Here is a 22,451-nt window from a genome sequence, read left to right as displayed (position 1 = left end):
TCATAGATGCCAAGCTATACTTGTAAAAAGCCATTCGATGCAGCTACATGTGTGCTGTGTTGAAGGGGATATCCCCATAGTCTAGCTCAGTGGTTCTCAACTTGGGGGAGGAACAACTTTTTCATGGGGGGGGGTCTCAGCCCTGATATTTATATTATGATTAATAACAGAAAATTACAGTTATAAAGTAGCAAAATATTAACGTTATGATTGGGGGGGGTCACCAAAACATGAGATGAGGAACTGTGTTAATGGGCTGCAGGATTAGGAAGTTTGGGGACCACTGTGCTCAGGGATACTTGGTCCCCACTTGGCAATGCTCTTTGGGAAGGCTTAGGCCATGTAGGTCTGCGGGAAGAGGTATGTCATTGGAGGTATTAGACTTAAAGTGTTTAATATGATTTCAAATTCTCATTCTCTCTCTCTCTCTCTCTCTCTCTCTCTCTCTCTCTCTCTCTCTCTCTCTCTCTCTCTCTCTCTCTCTCTCTCTCCTGTTTGGCATGAGCTGTCAGCTTCTACAGCCAGCTCACTGGATGAAGATCCTGCAACCAAGCCTGACATGAGCTTGATCCCTAGGATCCATTGGTGGGAGGAAAGAATCAATACCTCCAAGGTGACCCTTAGACCAAACAGGCAAATGACCACAGGCATATGTCCTTTTCTCATATCATCTTAGTTTCCATGGTGTTTTGTAAATGTTCCGTAAGAAGATCTCCTCTACCTTAACCTCTCAGGCATCAAAGAATGTTTGTGTTAACACAGTTTCCATTTTAAGATCATTTTATTTAGGAAGGTATACATTTTATAAAAACACATACCTGGCCAGTATTCATAATGGTGACAGTATTATTGCAGTAGAAATAGATAACATGTACAAAATTAACACAGCATCATCAGAGAGCATTTTTCTTGAGAGACATTCTTACTACATGGCCAGGCTGGTTTCAAACACATAGCTCTCCTGATTCATCTTCCTACTGTGAGATTGCAGTCAGGAGTCTCCACACCTGGACAGATGTGTTGGCTTGCCTTATATTAACGTGACACAAAACTAGAGTTATCGGGGAAATAGAGGGAACCTCAACTGAGAAAATAACTCCCTAAGACCCAGCTGTAGGGCAATTTCTTAGTGATTAATGGGGTATGGCCCAGTCCATTGAGGGTGATGCCATCCTTGGATTGGTGGTCTTGGGTTCTATAAAAGAGCAGTAGCCAACTAGCAGTAGCAAGCCAGTGAGCATCACTCCTCCATGGCCTCTGCACCAGCTCCTTCCTCCTAGAGCTTGCTCGGCTTGATTTGCTGTCCTGACCCACTTCAATGATGAACAGTGATATGGAAGTGTAAGCCAAATAAATCCTTTCCTCCCCAACTTGCTTTACGATCATGATGCTTTGTCATAGCAATAGAAACCCTAATTAAGATACCAGGCATCACGACTTTTGCTTAAATCTCCCTCTAACCTTCATGTATGGTACATAAAAGACATTTCTTGTTATTTCTCTTCTTCAATATGATTAGCTCTTTCTGTGTTGTTTTTCAAAATCATGCATTTAAATGGTTGCAATTAAAGTCTAACAAGTGTGAAACAAATAAAACTCTTGTGATGCATTTGATTCTTTTGCACCATAAATACAGACAGAACGTTTCCTTGGAAAGAAATTTCTGTATACTTGTGTTCTCCTAGCCATAATTTCTGTGATTATGAAGTCAAATGCATGGAGTGACTTATTTGAGACTCTCAACATTTATTTAACTGCTATCTAAGGGATTAGAACTACTTGCAATCAAAATGGGCAATCTATCAAGGGCACTACTTCCTCTTTCTTCGCCATCACCGCATCTCCTCTTCCTCTCCTCTTTATAATTCCATTAGTAGAATATGTGAGTTTGCCTTAGCTTGAAGACTGTGACTAAGAGTCAGGGAGGAAAGATACAGACTTAACACAAAACTCTAATCCATGAAAGATTCTCTGTAAGTAGCTTAAAGAAGCCAATAGACAAGACCAATCAGCCAGTGGCATGGTTAATTTTAAAACCATTCATTATGACAATTAAGATAATTATTATTCCATGTATGATTTCTTAAAGTGTTTTTAAGTAAAAACTTCGTTTCTTCTCTATTTATGACACTGACTTTTTAAAGGAAGTGAGATGGTACAGGTACTCGGCTTCACCATGGCGGAGTACAACCTTAATGAGGCGATTAACAGTGCTGTCAGGGCTTATCTCGGAAGATGGGCACAGGGGTGTTTGTTTGTATGTCATAATTCAGAATCCATGAATGGCACTGTACATATGCAATCTCATTTCTGTGCTGATGCCCTTTTCACATAATGCTAGTAATTTCATGTTTTCCATTGAGAGACTAAGCATGATTACAGTTTGTCCAGATGGGATGACCTAGTTATCGAGAGATTTCTTCTGTGCCTGAATAACTGGTCTCAACAACAAAGGGAGGGAGGGAGGGAAAGAGGGAGGGAGGGAGGGGAGAAAGGCAGGCACATGGAAGCCTTGGAGAGCAAGGCAGAGAGTAGCATTGCTCAGTGTCTTCAGCACCAGTTCTTGCCACTCCACTCCTTCCTTGCATTCCTGCCCCGGCAGCCTTCAATGATGGACTATATAGTGTAAGCAGAAATAAGGTCCCCCCCAAGAAAGGAAATGCTCACAAGGTACTCAAATATATATTTACATGTATTTAATATGTACTCTATATTAGACTATGCTGATTTTCCTTTCTCTATAAAACCAGTTTGTTAATTATTCTGTTGCAATAGTTACAACAACTTGATTTAAATTATCTGTGAACAGGTTTATTGTAAAAACATTTTAGATATCTAACTTTCACTTATTAACTATCAAAAAACCATCTATTTTTATATATACAATTCTACCATAGGTTCTTGGGAAATAAATGTTTACTGTTACTTAATTGTTTCTGCTTTCAACCAAGGGGCAGTGCTATTTTGAGAAGATTTAGGAATAAACACACCCCTTCCTGTGGCATCTGAAACTCCACAGCGTGGCATGTCTCTCTCTCTCTCTCTCTCTCTCTCTCTCTCTCTCTCTCTCTCTCTCTCTCTCTCTCTCTCTCTCTCTGCATGTCTCTCAGTGTGTGTTTCTGCCCAGTGTGGGAGAGATGTTTGTGAACGAGCCAAGAAATATGCACACTCAGCCATCGGGAAGAAAGCCGGGCAAGATTAAAGCTTTTCTAAGACAACTATCCAACGCAGCTATAAACTTCTCTAAAAGACAAGCTGAAAAGGAGTTCGATGCAGATGGGAGGGAAATATGAACTTCTTTGACACAATAGTGCATTCATAAAATGAAAAGAACAGAAAGTTGCTGTGATTTTTTTGTGTGTGTGTGTGTGGTCATCTTTACAAAAACCTTGGTTTTGCTTGAACCAAGTCCAGGCTTTAGGAGCAGAGTCAGGCTTGCAGGATCTGAGCAAGCTTACATCTCAATTACATTGGTGTAACTGGAAAACATTTCCCTCTTCAGTTTCTTTGCACTCTGTAAGTTCTCTCATCACTTCCCTGATTTTTACTTACAGATTTTTTTTTTAAATGCTCTCAAACCAGAGAGTAGAGAATCAATATGCTAGATAGCAATAAACCTGTAGGTAGAGATCTTCCTTTGCTGAATCACAGACTTCTGTACAGGCTCTGCTATGTGGTGAAACAAGAAAGAAAGAAAACCTTAAGACCTCAGGGGCTCAATGCTAATGATTTAATACTTCACCTCGAATGGCACTGGGGTAGCCATCATCATCACTGAGGTACCAACGCGGACAAAGTCCAGAAGACACAGAAACTCATTCTCCAGGGTATCTGTACATAATTCATTGGTCAATACTACTGTATGTCTACACCAGGCCCCAAAGGTGTCAGGCAAAGACAATCAAATCATGTGACAGGAAGAGAAGATGTTAGAGAAAGGGAAGCAGTTCGTAGGCACGAGGTGAATAGAAAGTTAGAGGACCAGAAGAAGGAAAGTGGACATCCCAAATATGCCATGTTTTTTATTTGCTTTGCTTTTTTTTTTTTTTTCTTTTCTTTTAGAAGGTAACAGTTTGCTGGTCATCGGTCTAGTGCCGTCCATTGGTTCCTCCCATCAAATCCTCAGAATACTCTGGTTCTCCAAACAAAATATCAGAAAGGATAATCCCAGCAGCCTCTCGGGAAAAGGAGATTAAAACGTACAACCCCCAAGAACCTGGGAGCATCCACCATGCGTCAGGCATTGCCTCCCATAAGAGGCTGAGTATGCACTGGGACAATGCTGCTTTTTTTTTTTTTTTTTTTTTTTTTAAATGGAAGATACCATCCTCTCAAACAAAGGATCAGTTACTTGGGACTGACGTTTGATATTTCACAAGGCGACTACCAAAACAATCTCTTCTCCAGGGCGATGAGAAATTTTCTTCCATTTCTAAAATTACTCATCTCAAATTGTTTTCAAATGACGTTTATTTACACTATTTCAGGAACACATGACTAGAGAATTACATTTACAACAAGAAACACACACTAGTACATTCTGCTACGTGACTCAAGATGAAACCCATCTAGTCTGACCACCAGATATTTACCCTGCAGGGATCCTACTCACTTCCCATTCACAGGACTGCAAAGTCATCCCCAATGCTTAAACACATAGTTCCATTAGGCCACTACCTTGTTTTTGATGTAAGGACAGATTGAGCTTCCATGATCAATTTTCGTAATAAATCCCTTAGCAATTACTTTTTCTATATCTACATTTCGCTTACATTTAAAGGGGATTTGCTTCAACCTGGGCAAACAGCTATTTCTATCTCTTATAAGGAACTCAGATGTGCTTAGCTGCCTTTCTCATTAGATGTCACATAGAGAAAGGAAAAAGAAAGACACCAAATAGCCTATTGTGCATATTAAGGTGCTGTTGCTTTTCAAACTCCATTAAGTTCTTATGCGTCTCAATTAAGTAAAAGAACAGCTAATTAGAACAGTCTGCTTTCAATAGACTCTGTAAGGAAGATTCCAGTGCCTTCTGCCTGAATATCCATTTCTCGGTGTGTCTCACGACTAAAGTAGGCTGTAAATTCATTTTTATTTACTTAAAGTAAATAAATAAGTTTTTCTGGGGTTTGCTTCATATCATGAGACCTAGAGAGGTTATTTATTCTCCAATCATCCTTTAGAAGCTATAATAAAAATCGAGAGAAGGCAAAAAACATGGCTTGTACTGAGATTTAAGTGGGATCAAAACTGTTATGTGAGAAATTGAGACGAAAAGAAAAAATTTAAGTCATTTATGACTTTTAGGAATCTCGTTTGGTTGTAACTTGAAGGACTTATGAAGTTACAACACATGACACTTGTCAATAACACTGTTGCTAATAGAAAGTAACGGCAGGGATCACCAGATGGCCAAATAAATACATGGCGAGGACACAAATCTCTCACAGTCACATGACAGCTCAGAAAATATGATAATGTGTTTTAGGAAAATCTTAACTAAAAGTCATCTACTAAAGCAATTCTCCAAGCAAAAACAAATTTTTTAGAGGAGGGTGGGAAGCTGAATTCTAGGTTAAATCACATTTATTCTTCGAAGCCTTCTACTATGGAAATTATTGTATGTAAAATTAAAGTTTTACCTTTTCAAGAAAGGTTCTACTATGATAGAAAAAGGAAGCCATGGTTTTAGATAATGTACTGTTGGCTCCTACACTACCCACATGCATTTACTCTATAACACTGAATATCCTAGCACTTATGCTGGACCATACCATAGACCGACTCTGGGATGATCATAACCATTTGGCTAAAATTTTAAAGTCTGTAAAAACTTCATTTACCAAGTACAACTGCACTATTGCATGAATCTGATGTTTCTCCAAAAGTGGGAGAGATGCTTTGGGAACACAATCCTCACTTATTTAGGTTAGAGGAGGCATTGCGCTGTTATTTCTAAAATATAAATGAAGAATTTGACCATTGTAAATTAATGCTGTGTGGAGTTCCCAAGTAAAAATACTTGTTCACTTTCTCAAAATATATGTGTATCCACTGGAGAGGTAGAGTGACAACTAGACAATGTGTCCTTTTGTCCTTTTTTAGATGCTACCACTATCAGCAGTCAAGAATTCACCATGAATCCTCTATTTTGTATAACATCCCCATTCCAGGTTAAGCTCCAGGATAATGATTTAAAAAGCAAATCAAAGCAAGATACAACAAATAACCAAAAGGCAGCGCCATATCTATTACAAGTCTCTTTGGTGAGTAGATTATTTATAAAACCACAGAAACAATATACTCAAGAGACAAGAGGCAAATGCTGGGTGCACAGAATACAGACTGAGCTGCCCCACAAGCAGATGACATTCACAGTAGGGTGTGCACGGAGTGCTCCTTGACAAAAGAGTAGTAACTTGTACTCGTAAGAGGGCTTTGAGTCCTGGGGCAACCTGGTCCAACAGGGGGGTTTGGTTGATAGGGCTAGAATTCAGGTGTGCAGGAGGTACACCACAACGAAAGCACAATTTCTGCAAGGGATCTGAGCTCTGGAGCAATGCAGTCCATCTGTGTCGGGGGGTGGGGGGGGTGGTAGTTAGGGTTGGAAGTGAGGTCAGGAAAGGAGCCTAGAATTCCATGGCGACTTAGAAACTACATTATATGTATGCAAAGATGCAAAGAGTGAGACGCTAAAATAAGTCAGCTTGACTTGTAGATGCCAGTGTAAGGCACAAATGTTGTCTTGTACTAAATAGAAAAAAGAATAAGGATGGGAGGTCTTCCAAAGAGTCAAATATAATAAAAAGTAGCTTGGAACTTTATAACCAGAGTATAGCTAGTAACAGACTAAAACACACTGTCATCCAAACAATCAAGGATTGTCTTCCACCTCTGCCTTCAGTTGCCACGTGACATGGGTACCAGTATTTCCGCATTATTTACTTTCAATGTTTACAGTGATGTAGCTGAGATGTACAGGACCATCTATTGTAGCAAATAATAATGACACTTTTTTTTTTTTTTTTTTTTGATGAAGGGCCTTGCTACCTGCTACACGGTCCTGAATCACCTCAGCCTGGCAACCCTCCTGGGTCAGCTTTCCGAGCCCTGAAATCACAAGTGTCTGTCCATAGCTTTTAGAGACTGCTCATTTTGCAAACTAACCCTCAAAATGGAATTACTTGTTAGATGCAGCTAATCTGACTTTTAAAATAATATGCAACGAAAAGCCATAAAGCTGTCCTTCTGCATCAGGAGAAACAAAACAGAATTCCTCAAACATTTCCAAACATAACCACTGAAAAGAATTTTCTGTTAATAGAAAATCCCAATGGCTTATGGAAGGTGAAGCACGGAAGCCATTTACCTGAGAGAAACTGCATGTGGTCCATAGAGCTCTCTCACCGCAGACAGATCAGCTTCTAGCTGAGGGTGCTTGTGTAGTTCCCCGTCATAGTTCACCTGCCAGAAAGGATGGTTCAGAACTAAGTGAAGAGAGTCAAAGGAACCAAGACACAAATAATCTGTGCAAAAGACTCCAGCATTACAGGAGAGCCAGCAGCATCTATACAAAGTATTCACACATAGCTAGGATAGTTTATGATTTAAAAATTGACATTTGGCTTTTTAAATTTACTTCAACAAGCTCCTCATTACAATTACTCTTATTTTCATTCATCTATTTTATTTATTTATGTTATATGCATGCATACATGCATGTATATGTCTATTGTGTATGTATATGTCTACTGAAAATATAATGCTTTTAGTTGTCCATATGGATATAGAATTAGAACTATTGATCTATTCATTAACATAGAGTATCAGTGTGCAAGTTTCAGTAGGAACACAAACTTTGTATTCTTCATCTCTTCACAACTTGGCCACAGGTTGTGGCCAACACGCCACAAGTCAAATCAGTATTTACCTTCCCTTTGGTGCCACTATGTAAGCAGTAAGCAGAAGATCAATCTACATATCTTTGATACCAACTCCAGAAGAGTATGGTAGATGGACGAGAAGCCTCTTTTACTCAAGAATAAATCTAGAATCTAAAGTTGGTGAACCGCAAGACCAATTCTATCATTGCACCCAAGAGGTGATTCATTAAATTGAAAAGTCTATTTTGGATGTCTTTCTTAATTTGTTTCTTCTATTTACCTTTCTTAAATCTAGTCTTTTGTCTCTTGCTGTCATGCTCAACTAGAAAAGAGATCTTAAAGAACACCATGTGCATTAAAAGTGCCATGGCATACTTGAACCCCGCACAACTGACAGTGTGCTTTTCTTCTCTTCATTTCTCTTACTGTGAGGATACTTACTGTGCTCTGAAGTAATCCTTTATATGACATTCATTCCTGCTCAGTGTGACTTATGACTACTGTTCCAATTTGCATTGGGTAAATCCAATATACATCTGCATGATGGAACACTCCAGTGCATTATGCCTTCCAATAGGAAGGAAGAAGGGACTGGGTTCGTTCTTTGTAATTATGCTACTCAGTTACATCCTAGAAGATAACCTCTTTCTGCTTCCAATGCTTTTAGTGATCCATACTTCAGTTTTAAAACTGGTTTTCTGAAGAAATGCAAATGGACTGGCAGATATTATAGACTTAATCTAGACTGAAGAAAAGTACCAAATTCCCCTCTGGAAGAATGAGTAGTGCAAAGAAAAATCAGATTTGAAAGTCCTCTTTTGCATACTGGTAAGGTGCTGTGATGTGTGGAGAGTGACAATATTAGATAACTGCCCAACAGCTAGAAGGCTACTCCACAGAGGGAAGCCTACTTAACGGCGTTGATATTTCTATTTCCTTGCACATGTCTGATTTACTACTGATTGTCTTATTCTCAGTATCTGTCACATTAATTCTTTTCCACACCAACTTTATCTTTAAAGGCCAACTTTATTGTATTATCTTTCTGTCAGAGACACAAACTACAAAGGCACTGATCAAGGAGGTCACAGAAACCTAGCAACATATTATATGGTTGAATCTTAAAATAACATGACTGGTTTTTAAATTATAACATTATTCTGAGCAAGTCTTATGAGTTACATATAGCCTATATAACATATACACAGACATGCTATTTATACAGATTTTAAAATCTTCCTCATATATTTTCAACAAGAAATAAATTATTTCTCAAGAAAATTATTACCAATCAAAATTTGTAAAAGTTAATCATCTTCAGTTTAAAAGTAACAATCTAACAATAGCATTATTGTTAGAAAGGACAATATTTTAAAATACTTCTTGTTAAGTCTATGAGGAAGACAAAGAGTACTTGTTTTCGCCATGTGAAATCTAGGTGACTTGGGGGTTGCTGAAAGTCACTTTGAGAGGGAAGGAAGGTGGCCTGCCCAGAGGAACAGGAAGGAGCAATGGAAAATTCACTGTGATGTAAGTGAAGGGGATTATTGGATGGAGGAAGAAGAGCAGAAAGATGGGAAAAGGGTGAAGAACAGAGTAGGATGCCTATGTGTGAGAATGTCCAGTGAAACCCATTTCCTTGCATGTTAACCAAAACTCAATAATAAAGAAATGACATCAAAGGTCAAACAATAATCAAAACCCAAGTCTGAAACTTCTGTAACAAATTATGGCAGTAGATGTTCCCAGTGCAAGCATCTATAACATACATCTGAATTGAAAATGTGTGGAAAATGAGAAACAAACTACTCGTTTGTTTCCTACTTACATTCTGAAGCCTGTACGACTCCTGGACGTCACCTTCCTCTAGGATAAACATGGCTACATCAGAAGGCAGGGCTGCTTACCTGTCCTCCATAATAAAATTCTTCAGAGTCGTTGTCACCCTCTGAGTCTTCCTCCACCGTACTATTCTGCCTTGACTCCTTCAAAGGACAAAGAAGACAATTCCTGTGGTCAAACTAGAAAGCAGCCATAACAGACAGGTTCCGGCATAATGAGTGGATTTTATATGTAGCACACTCTTGGTGAAGTACAACTTCAAAACCAAAAAAAAAAAAAAAGGAACACTGCAGACATGCTTATAGTTCATTTAGAGAAGTTTACCGAAAATAAACCTTTCCTAAAGTTTATTAGCATTTCCAGATGCTAATACTTGCAGGTTCCCATTTAGTGTGTATAATAAATTATGCTTGCAGCTCTTCTCTGATACAATCTTTGACAGGCTTACACTAATTCAGCTCTTATTTGAAAGTTCATTTTTATTTATCTAAGATATATTATTTATCTGTATTATTTATCCAAGATGGTTTTCACTTCCACTGCCAACACAAAACAACAATAAGAAAGAGGAAACTTGGAATGCAATGATATAAAAAACCAAATTAAGCAACTGAATATGAATCACAATACAAAGAGAGCTTTGAATATACGGGAATGATTTGCCTACAAATTCAAATTTTGAAAAGGTGGTTAATTTAATACGCTTTAACTTGATATCTGAGTTTTTAATTAACTGAGCCAAAAATCTGTCATATATCTCAAATACAATGAAAATTCACACTGGTATGTCTATCCCTGTCATGATTAGCAAAGTTTTTTTTTTAATGAAGAAGAGGAGGAGGAGGAGGAAAAGGAGAAAGAGAAGGAGGAAAAGGAAGGAAAGAAGAGATGGAAAAGAAGGAGGAGAAGAGGAAAAGAAAAGAGAAAAGAAAAAAAAATCAGCATTTCCTTTGGATTCAGGACTCCATCTATCTGTGTTGCTAATCATGCCTAAATTTCAAGTTCTTAAGGAAACCAAGCAGGACTCTGGATCTCATGAAATTCTAACCGATTTGGGTCAATGGCAGCTTTATTGAAGCAATAATTTTCAGAGTGGACAATGAAGGGAAACTCCAATGAATGGAAGGACACTCACAGCAAGCAGGCAAGCAAGCAAGACTTTCAACTGAGAAACTGTTGTCCCCCTGTGCTCTCCCTGTTTAATGCCGTGACAGCTATTCATAGATCACAGTTTTTAAAAAATTAAAACAAGGATATGAGATGATTTTGCTTTAAGGTTTTTAAAAATAGATTAAAAACCACTAGAATATAACTCTATTCCTATGTCTATGTTATTTTGGCTTCAAAGACCACATATCATATCAAAACTATATACAGCCAGGTATGCTTTTAATATAAGGCATATGGGTGTTTCTCTGTCAGCTACATTGCTATATATGAAGAATAAAGAAAGAATTACATGGCATACATGTTTTATTTATTTAGGTTCTTTTCTACTACTTCAGGAGACACTTCTTCCTCAAGATAATCTTAACACCATAAAAAATGTCATGAGTCTGTGTTTTATTTTACCATACACAACTGTAATCTAAATATGATACTAAATAAAAATACCTGATTAAAACACTATCAAAATAAAAAGGGCAAATAGAATGCAATTTACTTACCTCTCCATTTTCCTTTTGTAACTTAGATCTTATGGACAAACAACAGTTAATATCATTTGTTTTTCTTAATTCTGCAAGAAAAAATATTTTATATTACTGTGCATTTTAGCACATTATTTGGTAAACATCCATGAGTTCCTAGGCAAAAATGTTCTAGGCTTTTCTCCCCCTTTTGCTAAAGAAGAGGTATTTTGAAGACAGATCATACAACAGCCTCTGGTTTTGCATTGTGCATACAAATGTTAACCAATTAAAGAGCAAGCACAGAGATTTCTTCAACTCTTACTGCTCTCTTCAGGGTAGCTTGATTGCCCTAGGTTTTCTATATTCTAGTGGCTCTCAACTGTCCTAATACTGAGTGATGACCCCCAACCATAAAAGTATTTTGTTACTACATCATAATTGTCATTTGTTACTGCTATGAATCATTGGACAAGTATCTGATAAGCAGGATATCTAATATACGACTCCTATGAAAGGGTTGTTTGAATATCCCAAAGAGGTCATGACCCTCAGGTTGAGAATAGCTGCTGTATTCAGTCTATCTAGCAGTGTCATTGTGGAAAAAAATACTTTCAGGAGTAATACTGACATGATACATTTAAACATGATTGAAAAGCTAATATACTTTAGATATAAAAATCATACATATGTATAATATATGAATTTCTGGAAGGTAAATATATGTATTTGCTATATTGAAAACAGAAAGCATAATCAACAACAATTCTAAAAATTTAAACTAAGATGAGAAAACAATAGCATTAGTGTTACCTGTTGCTATTCTATGGAAAATGACAGGAATTGGGTCTGTAGTGACTAGGACATCCTCATCATTTTCTGAACTTGACACATATGTGTTGTCTGCAGAGAAAATACAAGTAAAGACACAGCCGAATTAGTACACATCCTCTATAAAAGAAACAGAATCATATCTTCATCACTTTAATCCCATTCTCATTAAGGGCATACTGCGGCTCTCATTAGCTCCGAGGAAAAGGCACCAAACGCTGTCTTTGGTGTAAATTAAGCATAAAATTATGGCCTTTTCAAAGGTGCCCATAGCTTCTCAGAAACGTAGAGATGGTAGAAAGTATTCAAAAACATGCTTTCCTTCTGTTAGGGGGAAGGGTTTAAGACAGTCTCCCGATGTAGCCTTTATAGTTAGCATCCTCCTGCCTCTGTTTCTCAAGGACTCGACCAGGCCTGGCTCCTCATACAATTCTAATATAGCCTAAGGGAACTGACTGATAACTGGTGTGCAGCTGTTTGGCTCACGCCACAGGACAGCATTCTGCTCAACATCGATGTCTTTTTCAAAAGACAAGGTACACAACTGAGGAGATAACTAAGACACACTTGAAATCCCAACACCAGAGAGACTCACGTAGGAGAATCATTAAACTTGAGACCAGCCTCCTTTATATAGTTTACTGGTTAAATTGGTCATCTTTACACAAATGAGTTACGCAGGAAGAAAGGACCACATGTAAAGAACTGCTTCTATTAGATTCCTCTGTGGGCACTTTCTTGATGGATAAGTTATTGCTGGGGAGTGGGGTGCATCACTCGGCCCAGTGTGAGCAGTGCTACTACTGGGCAGCTGGTCCTGTGGTATGTAAGCAAGCTATCTGAGAAAACCCTACGAGCAATGCAGTAATCAGCGACCTTTCACAATCCCCACCTCTGCTCCTGCTGGAGTTTCTGCCCTGACTTCTCTCAGCGAGAGACTGTGATCATGACATGTAAGACAAAGTTTTTCTTCCCTGGGTTGCTTTTGGTCTTGTTGTTTATCACAGCAGTAGAAAGCAATCCAGGACATATGGGGAAACCCTGTCTAATACCAAAACCAAAAATATCGGTAAGGAAAGGAGACAGAGGAAGGGATGGGTGGAAGCTCTAGGTAGCAATTTGCTGAAATGGAAATTGCAGCCTCCATATTGCTGCTAGGTAAGCAGCTATTAAGTCTCACCAGAATCATTCTTCTATAGATTAATCTTCTCTAAATGTACCATACACCAAAGATTAAATTATGCTTTAAATCTTTGCATCTCTTATTTGCTATGTTCGCCTCTGGAACAAAATGTATAAATGTAACTATTTCTCCAATATAGATTTTTAAATATAGTAAAATATTATAATAATACAATACACAGTTGTTTACCTACCTTTGTCATTAATGATGGAAGGGCATCTACATGACTGCCAATTCATTAACAACCGTCCCATAATACAGACTTTCAACATGGCTGAGTGTGGAACAGGGTTTGGTACTAAGTTTGATGTCCTGGGTTCAATGCCCAGGTCTCACATGTTGGAAGCAGAGAATTAACTTCTAAAAGTTGTCCTCTGACCTCCACATACATGTATGGTGCCTGCACATACACACACACATATGTAAGTATATTTGCATATATATCCATGTATATGCTGGATGTGATGGCAAACCCTCTCAACATTAGCAGAGGCAGACTGATCTTTGTGAGTGTGAGGCCAGCCTGAGAATAGACTGTGAGTTCTTAGGTAGCCAGGACTACACAGTAAGACCCAGTCTCAAAACACTAACCAAAAATTAAAATAAAATAAGAGTAAAATAATATGAATGCAAATTTCTTAAAACACAACTACTGCTAATTTGCTAAAAATAAAACACCCTACACAAATAGAAACATAGGTAAATTTCTGTTCAGATAACTGAAACAACATGTCTTTTAAAAAAACTTTTGAGATAGGTTGTAATAATATTGTGTCAGAACAGTGAGAATCTGACTTTTAATTGATAGACTTGAGTCATTATGGCTCCCTGCCTCCTTGAAATGTACTATTTTCAAATATATAACATACTATGTTTATATATATATAAACAGAAGACTCTCCATGGAAAAGAGGTTTTATTAAATTATCATGAGGGAAGATGGGTTGATATATACCAATGGCAACAAGGCAAGTCTGACGTACCACCCTGACTAGCATTAACCGCAATCTGGGGGTAATGACTATTCCTGGTTGTCAACTTGACTATATCTGGAATGAACTACAATCCAGAATTGGAGGGCACAGCTGTGATCTAGTTCTTGAGGCTGAAAGATACAAGTTTCTGATCTGGATCTTGGCAGGGAAAGCTTGAAGTATAGTGACCATGAAAAGCTTAGGCCTTGGCAAGGTAGTACACTTCTCTTTACTCCCAAGAGACTAAAGCAAGGAGATCTCTGAGTTTAAGGTCAGCCTGGGATAAAGAAAGTCCCAGATCCAGGTGTGGTGGTACACAACTTTAATCTGGGCTATACCTTCTGCTGGAGGCCTACATAAGGACACTGGAAGAAGGAAAATTCACTCTTCTTCGACTCCTTGTACTTACTTGCCAGCACATCTGTTGGAACCTACTTTAGGATTCCAGCTTACACAGAAGACCAGCTGAAACAACTAGCCTCGTGGGACTGAGCAACTACTAGATACTTGGACTTCCCATCTACAGCTGCCCACTGTTGGGTTAGTTGGACTACTGTCAGGAGCTTCATGTATTCAGATGAGTGGGGGGGGGGGGGGAGGGGAACTGAGGAAGTTGCAAGTGAGCTCTCTATTTCCTCCCCCTCCTCCTCCTCTTCCTTCTCTTTCTCCCCCTCCTCTTCTTCTTCCTCCTCTTCCTCCTGCTCTTCCCTCTCTTCTTCCTCCTCTTCCTCCTCCTCCTCTTTTTTCTCTTCTTGCTCCTCTTCCTTCTCTTCCTCCTCTTTTTCTTCTTCTTCTGTGTCGTGGTATTTTTGTCTTTCATTTTGTTTTTAGACATGCAGACATAGTGTTTCTGCACAGTCTACAACATTCATAAGATCTTCATACCTAAGCCCCCTCAGATATTGTTACTCTGTTCAGGGTTCCTCAGGATTCTGAAAGGCTGCATCTATCCATTTCTTCTGAGTTACTGAACTTTCATCCCACTTCCGGGCATGCCCACTGAAATGAAATCAGTATATGCAAAAGCATCCTGCATTCTCCTGCACCTTCAAGTTTTACTCTACATGGACAACATCTGAAAGCAACCTAAGCATCCATCAACAGATGTATCAATGAGGGAACCATGTTAAATACCGATAAAGTAGTTCTCTACTCAGCCATTCCTAAAAAAGAAGAAAAGAAAGACGTCTGCAGTGAGTTGAATGAGCCTGGAGCTCAGGTAAGTGAAAGGAGACAAAAACCAACAAACTACTGCTGGTCTTGTATGCATGAAATCAAGGAAGATGAAGTAAAAGAAGCTGAGGGTTGGGTGGTTGCCAGGGGCTACGGATAGGGAAGTGGAAAAGTATTGGCCAAAGAATACAAATGGGAAGGTGTAAGAAGTAGTTCCAGGAACCTAACACACAGCTTGGAAGATGACACTGTATTAACTGCTTTGATCACAGTAATCAATATATAATGTGTATGTGTTCATACACACACACATACAAACACACACATATACATTTGTTCATTATCTGACAAAAATTTTAAACTTTTTAAAAATATATAGATATTGAGACCAACCAATTACAAATTCCTTTTTACCTAAGTCATGGTCTTAGATTTAAAATTGGGAAGGGCATTGATAAGCCTCGTGCTATATGTATGAATTGATCCATCTTCACTCTTGATTGAGTAACTACTTCTTCCCTGAACTAGTTCACATCTGTGACAGCAGCATCTTGTTTAGAGATGGGAAAGTTGGAAGTTTGGCTGAAGACTGCATTTAAGATGACAGACTCCTTCAGACAGAATGAGGAAGATCTCGGAATCTTCAATTCCCTCTATCTTTCTTTCTTTCTTTCTTTCTTTCTTTCTTTCTTTCTTTCTTTCTTTTTCTTTTTTTCTTTTCTTTTCTTTTTCTTTTTTTTTTTTTTTTTTTTAGATATTTTCTTTATATAAACTTCAAATGCTATCCCGAAAGTTCCCTATACCCTCACCCCGGCCCTACCCACCCACTCCCACTTCTTTCTTGGCCCTGGCACTCCCCTGTACTGGGGCATATGAAGTTTACAATACCAAGGGGCCTCTCTTCCCAGTGATGGCCCACTAGGCCATCTTCTGATACATATGCAGCTAGAGACATGAACTCTGGGAGTACTGGTTAGTTCGTATTGTTGTTCCACCTATAGGGTTGCAGACCCCTTCAACTAATTTGGTGCTTTCTCTAGCTTCTCCATTGGGGGCCCTGTGTTCCATCTTAAAGATGACTGTGAGCATTCACTTCTGTATTTGCCAGGCACAAGCATAGCCTCATACCAGACAACTATAGCAGGGTCCCTTCAGCAAAATCTTGCTGGCATATGCAATAGTGTCTGGGTTTGGTGGCTGATTATGGGATGGATCCCCAGGTGGCGTAGTCTCTGGATAGTCCATCCTTTCATCTTAGCTCCAAACTTTGTCTCTGTAACTCCTTTTGCGGGTATTTTGTTCCCTATTCTAAGGAGGAATGAAGTATCCACCCATTGATCTTCCCTCTTCTTGATTTTCTTGTGTTTTGCAAATTGTATTTTGGGTGTTCTATGTTTCTGGGCTAATATCCACTTATCAGTGACAGCATATCTAATGACTTTTTTGTGATTGGGTTACCTCACTAAGTATGATATCCTCCAGATACATCCATTTGTCCAAAAATTTCATAAAGTCATTGTTTTTAATAGCTGAGTAGTACTCCATTGTATAAATATACCACATTTTCTGTATCCATTCTTCTGTTGAGGGACATCTGGGTTCTTTCCAGCTTCTGGCTATTATAAATAAGGATGCTATGAGCATAGTGGAGCATGTGTTCTTATTGCCAGTTGGAACTTCTTCTGGGTATATGCCCAGGAGAGGTATTGCTGGTTCTTCTGGTAGTATTATGTCCAATTTTCTGGGGAACCTCCAGATTGACTTCCAGAGTGGTTGTACAAGCTTGCAATCCTACCAACAATGGAGGAGTGTTCCTCTTTCTCCACATCCTCACCAGCATCTGCTGTCACCTGAATTTTTGATATTAGCCATTCTGACTGGTGTCAGGTGGAATCTCAAGGTTGTTTTGATTTGCATTTCCCTGATGATTAAGGATGCTGAACATTTTTTCAGGTGCTTCTCGGACACTCTGTATTCCTTGGTTGAGAATTCTTTGTTTAGCTCTGTACCCCATTTTAATGGGGTTATTTGAACTTCTGGAGTCCAGCTTCTTGAGCTCTTTGTATATACTGGATATCAGTCCCCTATCAGATTTAGGATTGGTAAAAATTCTTTCCCAATCTGTTGGTGGCCTTTTTGTCTTATTGACAGTGACGTTGCCTTACAGAAGCTTTGCAATTTTATGAGGTCCCATTTGTCAATTCTTGATCTTACAGCGCAAGCCATTGCTGTTCTATTCAGGAATTTTTCCCCTGTACCCATATCTTCGAGGCTTTTCCCTACCCTCTCCTCTATAAGTTTCAGTGTCTCTGGTTTTATGTGGAGTTCTTTGATCCACTTAGACCTGAGCTTTGTACAAGGAGATAAGAATGGATCAATTCGCATTCTTCTACATGATAACCACCAGTTGTGCCAGCACCATTTGTTGAAAATGCTGTCTTTTTTCCACTGGACGGTTTTAGCTCCCTTGTCAAAGATCAAGTGACCATAGGTGTGTAGATTCATTTCTAGGTCTTCAATTCTATTCCATTGATCTACCTGTCTGTCACTGTACCAGTAACATGCAGTTTTATCACAATTGCCCGGTAGTACAGCTTAATGTCAGGCATGCGATTCCACCAGAGGTTCTTTTATTGTTGAGAATAGTTTTTGCTATCCTAGATTTTTTTATTATTCCAGATAAAATCCTCACAAACCGAATCCAAGAATGTATCAAAGCGATCATCCATCATGACCAAGTAGGCTTCATCCCAGGGATGCAGAGATGGTTTAATATATGGAAATCCATCAACGTAATCCATTATATAAACAAACTCAAAGACAAAAACCACATGATCATCTCCTTAGATGCTGAGAAAGCACTTGACAAAATACAACACCCCTTCATGATAAAAGTCTTGGAAAGATCAGGAATTCAAGGCCCATACCTAAACATGATAAGAGCAATCTACAGCAAACCAGTAGCCAACATCAAAGTAAATGGTGAGAAGCTGGAAGCAATCCCACTAAAATCAGGGACTAGACAAGCCTGTCCACTTTCTCCCTACCTATTCAACATTGTACTTGAATTCCTCGTCAGAGTAATTCGACAACAAAAGGACATCAATGGGATACAAATTGGAAAGGAAGAAGTCAAAATATCACTATTTGCAGATGATATGATAGTCTATATAAGTGACCCCAAAAATTCCACCAGAGAACTCCTAAACCTGATAAACAGCTTCAGTGCAGTAGCTGGATATAAAATTAACTCAAACAAATCAATGGCCTTTCTCTACACAAAGGATAAACAGACTGAGAAAGAAATTAGGGAAACAACACCCTTCACAAGTCACAAATGATATAAAATACCTTGGTGTGGCTCTAACTAAGGTAGTGAAAGGTCTGTATGACAAGAACTTCAAGTCTCTGAAGAAAGAAATTGAAGATCTCAGATGATGGAAAGATCTCCCATGCTCGTGGATTGGCAGGATTAATATAGTAAAAATGGCTATCCTCCCAAAAGCAGTGTACAGATTCAATGCAATTCCCGTCAAAATTCCAACTCAATTCTTCACTGAGATAGAAATGGCAATTGGCATTCGTTTTCTTTGTGGGCTTAAGTTTTGTCTTGTTTTCTTCCTTCCTTCAACCGCTGGAGACAGGTTCTTAGGTTTGTTTTGCAGGGGATGTAGAAAACTTTCTTAAGCTCCCAACCATATGAGTATTTCCATTTCTCTTCCACAGAGCCCCACCTTTGCCATAGCTTCCCAGGGATGTCTGGAATGGAAAAGTACAACTGTGGAGAAGTGACTCTCACTGTTTTTACTCACTTTCAAGTGCAGGGTCATTTAAGTCATGGCATTCCATTCATTGTTGCTATGTAACTTAAGAGAAAGGGTGATTGTATTGATAAATAATAACTATACTGGTTTCATATTATAATCTGGATGTCTTCCCTAAATTTTCTCTAAAACATTGTCATTTTTGTCATATATATTTCAAGCCAACCAATTATCATCCCCTATTGAAGACAGGGAAAACATAACTAAAGGTAATTAACTCTCTTAAATTATTTAAGCAATTAATTGATTACACAATTATTACTTGGTGAAGCTTGAATTTTTTTCTGAATCCAGAAGTCAATACTTTGTCACTGGGTTGTGTTTTAAATATGGAAACTGTGATCACTGGAAAACTGCAGCACCTTATGAGAGATAAACACGTAACTGCCGAAACAACTACATGTTAGGGCCGCTCTGCTTTGACAGTGCTAGGATTCTAAGTCCCACTGGGGTTGCTAATTCATAGTTACACAGGATGTTTGGGTATGTCATTTGTAAGTCAGGGCTCTGGAGCCACAGGGACAAAAGAATATAGAAACTACCACTTCATCCCTCTAGACCCAACAGAGAGGAGATGGGAAACTTCAGTTACCACAGTAGCTACGGCTCCTAGGTAGAGAAGGTGTGAGCATTACAAGGAGTAGTTCGGTCTGAGCAGAGCCAACCTGTGACTTGCAGTGCACACACCATTTTCAAATCCATCACAACAAACATCTTCTCAGGAAGACTCACTGAAGCCAGAAAGGTTACTTCACGGTGTTACTTCATGATTTTAAAGAGTTACCATATGTCTATGCCATTGAGTATGCTCGGTTCCATGAAAGACGAACTCTAAGTCTTCATTTCATAGACACAGACTATGAAATGAGTGTTGTGACGGCATGAGTTGGTGAACAAAGCTGTAAACTGACAACTGTTCCTAGGGACTTAAGAGGGTGTGGCATACTGCTCCTGACAGAGGGGGACCAGGAGGACAAATGCAGGACAAAGAGAACATGGTGCCAACAAGATTAGGGGGTCAGCTAACCCTTGAGCCAAACCACCCTCAAAAGGCAGTTAACTAAGCCCAGAGAGACAACCAGGCGGGATCAGTGATGGCAATACCAAATTTACTGAATTTAGTAATTAAGACAAAAACAGAAAAAGAAGCAATTTGCTTAAAAGAATTTTAAGTACAGGGAAATGTCACTTGAAGCAAACCAAAGTGTAGGAAGAAAAGAACAAATAGAAGCAACACAACGGAGAACAGAGATAGCCAGAGATACTGAAGACTACGTTTTAAAATAACAGACCAAATGGTACAAAATACTTTTTTCTTAAAAAAAAATTTAAAAAAATAAACAAGGCAGATATTTCAACAACATAAGAACTTTTCAAAAGGACGCTCAGAAAAAAAAAAATTACAGAGATGGAATGAACCAATAAGAATGGATGGTAATATTCTACCACATCTATAAAGACAGGCTGGTACAGGCATCCTTGCTGGCTATATAAACTTTCAGAACCAGGAGCTTCCGTTAGCATCTTGCAGTCCATACCACCAAGTACGAAACAAAGCACACAGAGTTCCAACAAGTAACAACAACATGCTGAATGACGCAACCTGTCACCTTATTAATTACAGGAGGAGACGATACCTCAACAGAGGTAAAAATTCAATGCATTCAATGGTCACTAATGTTCTAAAACACAGTAAGTAAGAGAAAAGTGATGCTTTGCTCTGACAAGGAGAAACATGTTACTTTTGATACAAAGCTGCCAAATTTTCTATTATTGAAAATTATTCCAGAAATTCTAGGAAGTTTGTTGGGGGGCAGGGGGGAAAGGAGTTATGGTTATTATAAAGGAAAAAATGTAATTTTATATAATAAAGTAATGTTAATCTGAAAAAGTGAAACATACTAATAAATCTGCATTAAAATTTAATGAAAGGGAAAATACTGTCACACTGATGCTCAATCTGGAGTCCCTGAAAAGCACTGATCCTAGGTCCCCAGAAGCAGCATGACTAGAGTGGAGGTGTGGATAATTAGTAACTAAGTCCCAAGCAAGGCATGACTTGGCTTCTTTGGCAAATACTCTTTATAAGTGTGAGTGTCATAATTGCCATTTTTACCTGTCACCCATAATAGCATTTGGAATTAGAGTGAATTAAAAGCACCTGATTTCTGTGTCGTGTGTCATCATACCAGACATCTCCATCATTTCAAACCCCAGGCTCCGCACTTAAAGCAGAACACACAAACCCATTTCCCTCAGCAAACTGAGACCTGCTCTAATCAAGATCAAGTATGTACCCCAATTCTATTACCTTGTGGAAATAAAATTAATTTGGGGATTTACTACAAACTTTCTCCAAGGTGAGACTTCAGTAAAAAGAATACAAATTAGAAAAAAAAATGTTTTATTTAAAATTTTCTATTAGTATCTGGAGAGAGGGCTCGGCGGTAAAGAAGAGCACTGGCTGCTCTCCCAGTGGGCCTGAATTCAATTCCCAGAACCCACATGGCAGCTCACAACCGTCTGACTCTAGTCTCGGGAAAGATAGCGCCTTCTTCTGGCCTCCACGGGCACTTCACACACATGATGCACAGATACACATGCAGGCAAAACACCCGAGTACATAAAAAACTTGGATCTGGAGAAATGACCCAATTGTTAAGAGCACTGGTTGTTCTTCTAAAGAACTTTGACACAGTTCACAACACACAACTATCTGTAACACTAGTCCCAAGGGATCCAAGAAGCATAGACATGGGCACATACATGCATGCAGGCAGCACGTTCATGCACCTAAGGTAAATTAAATAGATCCTTTCTAAAATTAAATATATATTATTTAAATTTTTTTTTATTACATATTTTCCTCAATTACATTTCCAATACTATCCCAAAAGTCCCCCATAGCGCCCCCCACTTCCCTACCCACCCATTCCCATTCTTTTGGCCCTGGCATTCCCCTATATTGGGGCATATAAAGTTTGCAAGTCCAATGGGCCTCTCTTTCCATTGATGGCCGACTAGGCCATCTTTCGATACATATGCAGCTAGAGACAAGAGCTCCAGGGTTCTGGTTAGTACATCATGTTGTTCCAACAATAGGGTTGCAGATC

At 38.8% G+C, this 22,451-nt stretch overlaps 1 protein-coding gene across 1 annotated transcript in view; it reads right to left on the bottom strand.

Moving 5' to 3' along the window:
* The window catches only part of Parp8 (poly(ADP-ribose) polymerase family member 8), a 179,642-nt gene that overhangs the window by 63,083 nt on the left and 94,108 nt on the right, over window positions 1–22,451 (bottom strand). Inside the window, exons 5-8 of the mRNA XM_021180032.3 lie at window positions 12,167–12,256; window positions 11,393–11,463; window positions 9,791–9,868; window positions 7,370–7,464 (exon numbers count right to left, since the gene is read on the bottom strand). Of these exons, the coding sequence (XP_021035691.1) occupies window positions 7,370–7,464; window positions 9,791–9,868; window positions 11,393–11,463; window positions 12,167–12,256 (334 nt within the window). The remainder of the gene's footprint in view (window positions 1–7,369; window positions 7,465–9,790; window positions 9,869–11,392; window positions 11,464–12,166; window positions 12,257–22,451) is intronic.

The sequence above is a fragment of the Mus caroli genome, unplaced genomic scaffold (genome assembly GCF_978045245.1).
Source record: "Mus caroli unplaced genomic scaffold, Mus_caroli_1 scaffold_15, whole genome shotgun sequence".
In the NCBI taxonomy this organism is placed as follows: domain Eukaryota; kingdom Metazoa; phylum Chordata; class Mammalia; order Rodentia; family Muridae; genus Mus; species Mus caroli.
Note: the sequence above shows the minus strand (reverse complement) of the source record. Positions and strands in the feature narration are given on the sequence as shown.